Source organism: Carcharodon carcharias, chromosome 10 (assembly GCF_017639515.1).
Source record: "Carcharodon carcharias isolate sCarCar2 chromosome 10, sCarCar2.pri, whole genome shotgun sequence".
In the NCBI taxonomy this organism is placed as follows: domain Eukaryota; kingdom Metazoa; phylum Chordata; class Chondrichthyes; order Lamniformes; family Lamnidae; genus Carcharodon; species Carcharodon carcharias.
Window position 1 is genome coordinate 164,662,675 of NC_054476.1, and position 12,818 is coordinate 164,675,492.

General features: G+C 37.1%; 1 protein-coding gene across 2 annotated transcripts in view; it reads right to left on the minus strand.

Annotated features, from left to right (window-relative positions):
- Positions 1 to 12,818, minus strand: part of aatf (apoptosis antagonizing transcription factor) — a 98,034-nt gene that overhangs the window by 48,684 nt on the left and 36,532 nt on the right. For both annotated transcript variants that reach the window (XR_005944277.1, XM_041198150.1), the window contains exon 5: positions 678 to 792. Coding sequence is in view for 1 of the 2 variants with exons in the window: in XM_041198150.1 (XP_041054084.1) it covers positions 678 to 792 (115 nt within the window). In the remaining variant the exon portion in view is untranslated. The remainder of the gene's footprint in view (positions 1 to 677; positions 793 to 12,818) is intronic.

Sequence of the window (12,818 nt, forward strand, 5' to 3'; positions counted from 1 at the left end):
ATTTGGAGGAGCATTTTCTCAGGTTTCATTTTAAGTGTTTGACATTTTTATTTCATGGGTTTGTGTTCTACAAGTAAAGGAAATGGAAAGGAAATGCTCATCCAGGGAATCAAACCAATCAGCTTCTTAGAGAAACAAGACACCTCCCCTTGAAACAATAATGTCTACAGCTCTAACTAAATTTCCCTGGAAAATAGATCACCCGACTTTGGTAACTGTCAAGTACTGTTTAATGGATACAGATCCAGTTTATTTAAGAACAGAAAAAAATTAGAATATTGACTAATATTTGTAAAATGCCAATAGAAAAAGAGATAACTGAGAGTTACTGGTAAGATGTACTACACATGGTGGAAGATACTTAAAACAACTGAAGAAAGATTTGGCGCCTACAAAACTCATCGTAAGTGTCGTATAAATCTTTTGAGTCTGAAATCACTAGCATTCATTTTGACAGCCGAATAAAGGCTGGAAATTCATGTCCACCGGGACTGTTCTTGGACTGCCAACACAATCTTGTTGGCTGCAACTCCCAACAGCTTCACAAACACCTGCTCAACATCCACTGTAATTAGTCTGAATACAGTATGGGCAACATTTTAGAGCTGAAAGCAAGTGACTGAAATATCCCATTATCAACTCGCTTACTGCTGTACACTTTCCATCACCACACTTACCTGTCTGGTTCTGGCTTCTTGCCATCAACAAAGTGCTGTGTGCCCGGATACTGGAAAAGCAGTTCATCCTGAAGCTCAACTAGTGACCTCAGGAGTGCCTTCAGTGCTTTGCAACCTAAGGGGGAAAAAGCAAGCATAAAGTTTACACATCTGATTATAAATTAAGTATTAATTGAAACTTTGACACTTCGGAGATAACTTTTCAATTTGTAGGGAAAATATGGAATTAGCGCGGGATTAAACTCCTGCTTATGAATTTTTTTTGCTACTGAGGCCTTTAAAGACTTGATCTAAAATTGCCCTCATTGGTCTGAAATGGAGCTCAGCCTCAAAAGCAGCCGCACAAGAATGAAATCCAGTCAAGATGAAATCTTACAAATAACCATTAAAGATATTACTAGATTACTACCAGATTTATTTGTTATATGTTGTGCTGTAGGCATAGGTTAAGAATGAAGACTCTATTGACAATCCTGCATACTTAAACATTGAAGTCAACCCTGTAAGGTGATTGGAAACATTTTTCACCAGCTTTATTTACATGAACATGCACCACATTCACATCATTCATGTTACTATAAGAAAGGTGGTGGGGTTCAGATTTCTTTTTTCCCCAAAAAGGGATGAGGGCAATGAGCTTGAAGGAGAAATGGTTAGGAGAAACCAACCATGAGAAAAAGCAGCAACCTGAAGACTGAATAAGCAAGGGAGAAACATTGTCCTAAAGTCTTCAAAATTTATTGGAGAACTAAAGGTAAAACAATGTCAACTATTTTATAATGCATATAACGCCACAGCCATGGAAACTCGATTAAAAACTCCATGATATCATAATTGTGCCTGGTCTAATAATAACAAATGTTCTCCCCTCCCAAAATGGACACACCCAGTTAATACCCACCCACAATGTCAAGCCATGGCAATGATATACAGGCTTAACCACGATTTCAAACTTGTTCAGTTTACACAAACACATGTATATCCACATAAGTATACATATATGCACATGAATGTCTTGGGATAGTAATTATGTGGATTTAACTCCTCCTCCAGAAACAACTGGAAGTCCCATTGAACTGAGAAAAATTGGAGTACATAAATGTTGCACAGGAAATTAAGAGATCAACTGATAGTGCTGAGGTGAAACTGCTCAACATGTTTGCTGATTGCATCATGCCTAGATTATATTTAATACCATTGATTCTAAAGCTAGACTTATTATAATTAGACTTGCTATTTTAATGTTTCATGAATGCCAACAAAAATAAAATCTTTCAAATTAAAAAAAAAATTGCCTAGTGATTTGACCTTCCTGGGCTGTTAAGTTCAGGCAGGCCAAGATCAAGTGCAAAAATGTTTCCTCTTTCTAACATAATTGCCTCAGTCAGTTTAATTTTGAGGGAACAACTCCAATAAAGGGTATTAATCTATTTTGGAGACAATCCTCTAAGTGAAATCATGCTCGTGCTAAGGAATTCCACTAAGTTCTTCCTGCGCTTGAGGACAATTTTAGTCCTTTCATCCATTGAATTTGCAAGGCATTTGAACAGAGTTCCTTTATCCTTTTTCAGGCTGTTTCTTTACTTAAGGTGTTTTCCCCACTTCAGAACTATGAATCCTTCCTTAAAAAGTTCCCCTCCAAACTCCATCCATCTCAAAATCTCCCCTTTCTCACTAATGTCTTAGAATGAATGTACCTGTATTGGAACACTCAACCTGAACCATCATGCTCTCTAAAAAAAAATTGCTCGAAAGCTACTGTTTCTATCAGGACTTTGGCAACATCTTCAAACTCTTTCCCCAACATCTTGTTATTTAACTGCGTTAAAAGATCTAAATAAGGACAAGCTATTGGCATTTAATTCAATTTTTAAGATGAAGTAGCCAATCTCTGGTTGAGCTGGAACGTTTTGAGAGTCTTGTATATACTGAAACCTGGATTTGAATTGCACTGCAAAATATGGAGGTCTTTTGATGCATAACAATAATTGTTCTGTTGAAGGGTTATGAGGACTCGAAACGTCAACTTTGTTCTTCTCCGCCGATGCTGCCAGACCTGTTGAGTTTTTCCAGGTATTTCTGTTTTTGTTAATAATTGGTCTTTTCATTGTAGCTTAACATTTCACCTCTCAAGCATTTTCACAGATCTCAGTTTGAAAGACCGAGATAGTCCTCAGTTGTCATCCTCCAAGGGCCTTAATTGTTATTGTGTTACTTGAAAAGCTCGTTGTAGATGCTACATTAACACTTATAATTTGCAGCGTTAATGGTGTGTGAGATTCCTAACAATCAGCTAGGTGTGCTAAATAACTAAAACAAAAATAAAAATACCTGGAAAAACTCAGCAGGTCTGGCAGCATCTGTGGAGAGGTACACAGTTAATGTTTCGAGTCCATATGACTCTTCAACAGAACTAAGTAAAAATAGAAGAGGGGTGAAATATAAGCTGGTTTAAGGCGGGGGGGGGAACAAGTAGAGCTGGATAGAGGGCCAGTGATAGGTGGAGATAACCAAAAGATGTCACAGACAAAAGGACAAAGAGGTGTTGAAGGCGGTGTTATTATCTAAGGAATGTGCTAATTAAGGGTAGAAAGCAGGACAAGCATGGTACAGATAGCCCTAGTGGGGGTGGGGTGAAGGAATCGAAATAGGCTAAAAGGTAGAGATAAAACATTGGATGGAAATACATTTAAAAATAATGGAAATAGGTGGGAAAAAAATAATGGAAATAGGTGGGAAAAAAAATGGATATAAATTATTAGGAAAAATTGTTGAACTCAATATTCAGTCCGGAAGGCTTCCTTCTGGATTGAATATTGAGTTCAACAATTTTAGATCATGAACTCTCTCCTCCATCCCCACCCCCTTTCTGATCTCCCCCCCTGTTTTTTTTCCAATAATTTATATAGATTTTTCTTTTCCCACCTATTCCCATTATTTTTAAATGTATTTTCATCCATTGTTTTATCTCTACCTTTTAGCCTTTTTCAATTCGTTCACCCCACCCCACCCCCACTAGGGCTACCTGTACCTTGCTTATCCTGCTTTCTACCCTTAATTAGCACATTCCTTAGATAATATCACCGCCTTCAACACCTCTTTGTCCTTTTGTCTATGACATCTTTTGGCTATCTCCATCTGTCACTGGCCCTCTATCCAGCTCTACTTGTCCCACCCCTCCTTAAACCAGCTTATATTTCACCTCTCTTCTATTTTTACTTAGTTCTGAAGAGTCATACAGACTCGAAACATTAACTGTGTTCCTCTCCGCAGATGCTGCCAGACCTGCTGAGTTTTTCCAGGTATTTTTATTTTTGTTTTGGATTTCCAGCATCTGCAGTTTTTTGCTTTTATCTTAGTGTGCTAAATAACTTTTCAGGAGTTTTAAATAACAGGAATTTATCTAAAGGCTGGAACAATCATTAGAGCTGAGGGCACCAAGTTCAATCTATTGTAAAACATTGTGGATTGTAACTAAACAATGAAATAACCCAGGATAGAAATACAATGCTGGCACACATCAACCATGCACAAAGATTAATTTAGGATTTTTGGTAAATTACTTGAATAAAAGCTGATGCTTTTAGTTATTGGCAAAGAGTCAACTCAAACTTTTCTGGAAGGGCAACTGAAATATTGATCAAAGGAAATACAAAAACACTCAGCAAGTCAGTCAGCGTCTGTGGAGAGAACGTTTCAGATGTGAACCTGCAGCAGTTTTGAGTATTCCTAATAATATTTCCTGTTTTTGCTTTAGCTTTCCTGCAGCTGCAGCTTTTATTCTTAAAAGTGTTATCAATTTTAGATTTCAGGAATTTATCATCAAATCAGGAGAGAGAAAAAAAAAACTCAGTGAAGATATTACATTGTAAATTGCCTGAGACGAATCCACTGGTACATGGAAGGGCAGTGAACAAGAATTCAAATTCTTATAGTCAGTCAAGTTCGTTACTTGTGGTGAAAGAGTTAAACAGCTAATTATATTAATTGAAGCACTAATGCCCAAGTTATAGGTCAATATGTATAAATCAAGGCTTTTGGTCAATATCATTAACATTTAAACATTTTCCAATTGCTTACACGTGTAAATGACAATACGAGGTATCAGATATAGTGGAAAAAGCTTTCATTGCAGCTGCCTCTTTACCAACTTACAAAAAGGGCCCACATGCACAGATATTGCTGTATCTGCACATATGAGGAAATGCAAATTGTTTGTACTAGTCATTTGTATGAGCACATAATTGGCAAAAGTCTCAACTTGCAAATATAGTGAAAGGATGGAATTCAGTCCAGGGTTTGGCACAGTGTGACTTTTTTTCTGTAATAGTAAAGCAACTGAATTTGTCTGAATGGGATTGTTGCACATCATTGCTGCTCTTCTCAGTGGTGCTGAATGTTGGGGCACCCTGATTAAAGTGCAACAGCCGTGAGGTATGATAAGCAGACAACATAACAGGAACAGAAATTTGAACATGCCCTCTCCTTTTAAAGTTTTCCTTACATTAATTAAATGTATTATGGAGACATTAATCAATTCAAGTGACAAACCTAGTGAGTACTATGGATTGGCAAAGAGAAAGGGTTAAAGGAGAGAAGACAGATTGGGGAACTAAGGACCTGGAATTTGTACAGGAAACTAGAAACGGCTACATATCTATTTTATTGATGATTTCTTGTATTCTGGTTTCATATAGAAATTGATTGCCACTTACTGCACTGTAAATCTGCCTGCCTTGGGCAACTAGTTCACCCTGTGTCACTGTATGATCTGTTTCTTAAGTTTACCAACTGTCAACTTAAATATTCTGAAAAATTTGCTATTTTACTGGGTGTTAATGCATTTCCACAATTTCCATATTTATTTCTCACATGTCAAACTAAGTTCTATTTAGTTTTGGGGGGAGAAATGTAGCTGTGAGAGGCAAGAAGCCCACAAGGTGCTAACAGCAGCCTTTTAATTGTTGGAAATCAGAACTGCAGATAAATGACAATCAAGAACACGCAGCCTAATAAATATTCAATATATGACTACTCATTCTTGAACATTTAAGGGAGTCAGTGGATATTTTTTCCCCTTTAAATAAAACTTAAAAGCTTGGGCTCCAGGCACTATCTAGAATAAACCCAATAATTTGCAGTACAGTAATACAGAAAATAATTAATCTAAGTTATGGAAAACAAAGTTAAAAGTGTCATTTATTTAGGAATTTAAGTATTGAGGTATTTCTTGCAGTACTTGTGTTAAGTATTTTGTTTATTCAGCAGGATGACTGTCAATTTTCAGCAAATTTCTGTTGCCTTTGATTAACCATTTGAGCACATAACCCTTACAACCTTTAAAATATGCAGTTTTTATTGTGTATTCACAAGAGGTCATTACATTTCTATTGCTGAATACCAAATAGGGAAAAAAAGGACATTTTTTGATGGGCACTAAAATGCATATTTCCTGTAAATTACATGCCATCATTTGTAATTCTCAGAGAGCTAATGAGAGATGAATATGGCTGAAAATAGGTCCCTGAAATGGTTGGGCAAAGCCTTCGATACACCCTTGTCTTTTTAGATCATTTTCAGCTACTTTCTGAGATGGTTAAGAAAAGTATGACTGTTACTTATTAAGCAAAGGAGGAATGACTTTCAAAAAAAGCTGCTTCGTCCACCATCACTCTTAGGATAGCAAGTCTATCGCTCAATATGACAGGAAACCCACATCTGTGACCTGAGAACAATGGTTTTCATTCAAATCCACAAGCCTGCTGCTTTCTCTAGTCGTCCCCTGCAATTAATCCCAAGAATACATTTGATTAAATCTTTTCAAGCAAATCCTTTGCTTTGCTTTTGTTAGTTCATTTCTTGTCAACATCCATTAAAGTATGCCTTTAATTCTCCTACAATCTAAAAAACACTGATCCTGCCGTCTTCAACTTTAATCAACTGTACACCAGCATTTTTCATTTCATAATAATGTGCTGTTTGGAATTCAAAAGGCAGGCTCCACATCAATCATTCCTTGTGAATTTTTCCACTGCAATAAATATGCAAATGAGAAGCTAGTCACTCGTATTTCAGGCCAACTTGCTAGTGTTTTAAAAAGACACAAATTTATTAATTGCCAGTGGCCAGAGGAATCCTATTACTGTGGGCATTGATTACAAAGCTGCCTGAGTGATTATTGTGCAACTTGCAGACTATCCAGGCATGAGGAAAAATTATTAAGCCAGTCGAAGATTATCAACTTGGAATGACAATAAGCTTCAACATTAAGGTTCTGCAAAGTTCCTTAACAAAGAATAACATATGAACTGCTCCGCTGCTGAATTAGCATTATTCCATAATCCTAAAGCGCACTAGTGCTACTTTTCAGTTTATCCTGTAATACCCTACAGAATTGTAATTCTGACAGAAAAAAGCTCTGATGAATTTAGACTGTTCAATCCGACTGACGGAAGAGTGTTGAAGTATTAATTCAGCTCAACCTTACGTGTGTTTAATACCTTATCAAACTTAATTTGAATGCCAATATATAGTTAGCAAAAATCCTTTATTAGCTGGTAATCAGCCATTTCAATGAGCTGTTAAAAGCAGCAAATCATGCCATCCGAGTTACAAATATAGATTCAACACATTACGTACACACTCAAAATATAGATTCATAGATTCATATTTATTAACATTTAGAATTTTGATTTTTAAAATATATTCAATTAGTTTTCTAATCATATGGACATCTGATAAAAATACTTAGAACAATTAGTGTTAACTTTTCATTTGCTAGTTATTCATTTTTATGGTATTTTTCCTGTATTATTTCTGACAAGAATCCACATAAAGGATGGGTTTTCTGAACATCAATTACATCCAAGACATCATGTAATGCAAACATCATAAAGAGTCTGAATATGTTTACTTTGCTCTTCCACTTTGTCCTTATTAGCTCACTATACAGAGTGTAGTGAGTTTTTTTTAAATACTTGTGACATTAAACATGGGGAGTAAAGATCAAATATAGTTTTCAGGTTACAGAATGGAGAATAATTGAACCAGGGCTTGCAGATGTAGTTTAGTTCCCATTTTAAAATATGCATTCTGCTCCTATTATGTAATACTTTGATTTTATATTACTTGTAGTTAAATAGCTAAACTTGTGGGAACGTGAGAAGCAGAGTGAGTTGGTTGGGCCACTGGAGTTTCACTGATGGGAAGGATGTGATTAAAATGTGACAAATTACATTGACCATTTCCACTACAAACATAGATATAATTCTATAATAATAATTCTATAATTGCACATTCTATTTCTTTTCTATAAACTTGTTTTAAGAAATTTGAATTTTGAGATTCTGTGGCCAGGGTAAAAAACTGTTTCCATTTATATATAGTACCTTATCACATCCTTGAAATTCCCAAGTAATTCACTACCAATTACTTTTGAAGTGCAGACAGTATTAGATCAGAAAATGATAGATAATCTGCATACGGTAAGACTCAACAAATGGCTAATGAAATAAATGACCACGTAATGCCTGAAGGATAAATCCTAGCTAGGACACCAGGCGAACTATCTGTTCTTCTATGAATACAGGAGTTAGATGAAGCCTCGATTTAACATCCCATCCAAAAGATTGCATTTGCAACATTGTAAAACAACTTAATACTATTGAAGTGTAAGTGTAGGCCATACACTCAGGTCAAACATTGGGTTTGAACCCACAACTTTCTGTCTCAGAAGTCACTTGCCAAGAGTATTTGCCACCAATTTACTCCTGTGCGCTTCCCAATCCCCTATCCAGTCTTCGCTAAATTTCCATGATGCCCATTACTTGCATCCTCGATGCTTTCTTATTCATTTCCTCTAAGCACTCAGCTTCCTATGCTTAGCCCTATGTTTGCCAACATCAGTCCACCTCTATTCTCTAGCACAGTCTCTACAGCTCTCGAAACTGCTGTAAAATCACCCGATCCTGAAACAAAGGCTTCTCACCCCCTCAATTCTCTTCAACTACTGCTTCCCTTTCTCTCTGGTCTTAGAATGCGTTGCTATTTCACAATGATCCATTTGGCCTTTAACTGAGATGCTCCGAATATACTTCCAGAACTGAGAGAACAACACCTAATGGAGCATTTTGATATATGTCTCTGCACGAAAATTTGCTACAGAAATTAAAGTCTTTGTCATTATTAGAAGTTTACAATTAACAATGGGTCTCTATTCTTTCCATCAATGCATACCTATGGGATGGTTTTCTATTTATACATATGAACTGACATTCACTAACTTATGAAATACATACCGTACAGGTTCTACCAATTTGTTCCTTTTGACCTTCATTATGACAGTCTTCATTATGTAGTCTTATGAGTACTTTATAAGACAGCTTGACCTACACCGAGTTTTAGCATGGTTAGATCGCACTATGGAATGATTCTATAAAGCTGCAGTACTTAGTTAGGATGAACAGCATTAGTTTATGTCACTCGCTCATTTCAGAAACATGTGGAGATTGGTGGTCAGGGAAACGAGAAAAATAGTGAATAAGGTGGTGGCCTATCATCATTAAGTATGAAAAATCTCAAAGCAAAGTATACTTTTTTGGGATGGTAGAGAAGTGTGGGGGGGGGTAGGGACTTATTATTTATCACATATTATGCACAAGCTACTCTGTTCAACGGTAGTTTTGCTCCATATTTGAATAATTAACTCTCAATTCTATGTAAGTGAATGCTTGATAAGTATAGCAAGTCATTGTTTTTACAGTAAACTCGACTCTTGCAATCTCTGTGCAAACCTGACAGCATGAAAGTTGAAATTGTTAAGAGTAAATGCTTAATTACTAGCTGCAATGTTTTTCTACCATCCCCTGACTAATAAGCTTGTCCAGCAGCATAAATTCCCCCAGAGATTTTGTTAACCATATCATCAAAAAGGATTCATCATACACCAACGTAGTACAAATCAAACCTAATGTACTCTTTTGTAAATCTCAGTCTGAGGGATAGTCATTACTCACATCTGAAAAGGTAGCTTACCTATCAGGTTTTAAAATCACCCTCTGCTTTTATGACCTTATTTTAAAAAAATAGCTTTCCATACAAATCAGCAAGGTCCAAGGTATGAACGAGGTTGCCAAGTCAGTTGATCTCAGCTGGGATGCCAGTATTTTGGCTCTGTTCACTGTATTAGCAAGACAAAAAAGGAGACAATCCTACAATCCCTGCTGGAATTTATGTCAACAAAATCATTGACGGCAAATTTTGTATTTAGAAAATCCTGTGTCTTACTTACCGACACCACCTACTGGATCACTTTCATTCCCATGGTCGTAGGTCTATTCCTCATATACTAGTCTCAACTTAGCCAAGGATAAATGTTTCTCTCCAATGCGTATACAAAATCTGATTTACCACAGGATTATAAGAGTGGTACCATGTTATTCTCAGGTGGTTGCTGGCCTCAGTAGTGAAAGCAAAATAATGCAGATGCTGGAAATATACTGGCCTCAGGTGAAAGTAAAACTGCTGTTACATGTCTATCCCAGCATTTGCCAAGGAACTTCAAAATTAGAGGTGAAGTCACTACAGTATATCTCAGGGAATGGATTATATCAATCAAGAATAATAAAAGATGACATAAAAATCAAGTAGTATTGATTAGTGATCAATTCTGATGTTTCTCTCTTCACAGATGCTGCCTGACTTGCTGAATGCTTCCAGCTTTTTCTGTTTTTATTTCATATTTCCAGCATCTGCATTTTGCTTTCACTACTGATGAATTATTGCTAAGCTCAAGTTTCAAAAAAATCTTAAAAGAGTGCAAGAAGAGCGTAGAGAATTCCAGTTTTTTAGGTCAGGCAAAAGTATTGATTAGAAAAGGAAGCTGCAATGGGTCTGACTGGATTCTAACATAGTAGGAATGTATACAAAAAAGATGGTGCAAGGTGTCATGTTGTGACTTTAGAAGAAACAACAAAGCAAACTTAAGTGCAGCACTAAATATGATATTATAGAGAGGCAAGAAAGATTGTGACAGTGAAGTTGATAAGAGATGTGAGATTTTCTTATTTACTGCCCAGAAATGTCAGAGTGCTGCTATAAGAATCTTGTTAGATTTCGATGCAGCTATCAAGTTTTGAATAGATTTAGGCTTGGTTGAATTTTTCACGTGGAATTAAGAGAGGCTGATGCAAAAAGCAGTGTTTGCCACCGAGCTTTTTGGAGGCAGCATTGGCAATTGAAGAAATTTGGTAGCTTTAAGGTCAGAGAAGATAGCGAGGCCAAGAATATTAATAGATCAAGGGCGGTGGCCAAAAAAGGCAAAAAATTGAGCTGTTGGTTAAACTTGCAACGGAAACTGTGATCTGAATTTTAGCTAAGAGACAACCTGGAAACATACGTTTCCTTAATGCACTGCAGAATTTAACTATAGGGCTTCTTGATGTGGATTCCTGCCCCCCAGCAGCCCGATTGGCAGGTCTGAGGCCCTGTGGACAGGCAGCCTGCTCCATAGGGTCAAAGCCTGTGACAGCAGGTAGGTATATTGAGGAAGAGAGAGAGATCAAGGTGTGGGAGTTGGGAGGGTTGGCGCAGTATGATGGTGATCTGTGAGGATCCAATTTTAGTCAGTGGGGTGGAGGCTGTTTACTGAGTCGTCTGTTGGGCCTGGAGGAAGCATTCCTGTTCCTCATGGCCCTCAAGCAGTGCAGTACAGGCACTTGCCTCAGATTCCGCCTTTCTTGCTTTTGTTGAGCTGCTGCATTTTCTGAAGTATGGAAACACAGCTGCCTGTGGTTAAAGATAGACTGACTGTTAAAATGAAGGCGTGCAGCCTCATTATAATCTTTAAGTGACCAAACAGCTTCTTGTGCAGTTAATCACCTGCCCCTTTCTCCACTTCTGTTGAAACCAAGTGGGTGGGTTCAGTTCCTGTACCTGATTTTTTTTTGCGTTTTAACCTCTGACAACTCCAACCCAACCATTTTAGGAAGTTAAGATTTAGCTCAGTGTCTTTGAAGATCTGAAAAATAATTCCTTCATTAAGGGCATAGAAAGGATCAAATTAAAATGACTCAAGCACTGAATTGCTTAAGTACTGGATGCTGTAAATGGTAATGGCATGTGAATTGAAGGAAGTTGATGAAGAAAGAATGATATCAATGAGTGAAGGACATCAGTAATATGAAAAATCGACTGGGAGTGTGTATAAAATCCTGAGGGTGCCTGAGTAACTAGAAGAGTCAGAGTATGAGCCATCAACCACTGATCAGATACAATGAAAAGAAACTAGATCGCCATGGTCATTGCTTTGGTGAGAGACCATATGATTACTGATTTAGAACTGCATAGCAGTAGATACTTGATGAAAGGTTTGGAGCTGTTCAAACCAATGATGGCTAATTGATCAATGTTCAAGAGCAGAGTTCTACAGGAATGTTTTACACGGCACTCAGCAATTAAATGGCAATGCTGAAAACCACACAACTAATTACTGATTCAGTGAGAACTTTCGAGGTGATGGATAATTTGGGCAGAAAACAGTTTCCATAAGAAAATAACCAATGTAGGTACAATAGGGCAGTAGTTAGAAAAACAAGATGGGTCAACTTTCTTAGAGAAATGTATGATGAGTATGCTTAGATGAGTATGTTTCCAACAAAAAAAAATCAAAAGGTAGATTCAGAAAGCAATGGAAAAGACTGCATAATACAAGGATATGTTAGAGGCAGATCTTGAGACCAAAAATATCAGGATCATGGGTCTTACTGAAGTCCTATGAGAGAGGATCTTCAAGTTATTGTGTGAATAAAACTGGACTTTGGTCATAATAGTCATAGGAAATAGGTTGAGATTAGAATTGCAGAAAAGAGGAGATCCAACAAAGATCAACAGAACAGAATACTGCTGCGTTGTAATATTGAATAGGTCTAGAAGAATCAGAGAACTTGTAGAATTCTATGTATATTAGACATATATTGTTTCTTAGAGGTACTACAGTAACCACATTGACTTATTCAGGCACCCTAACCCCAAGCTCCGAAGCTTTCCGGCGTTTGGAGTGGACATGGGACAGCATAGCCAGTCAACTTTCATAGGCATCAACCCGAGGCCAAAGAAAACCTCTACAATGAGATCTGCATGGAG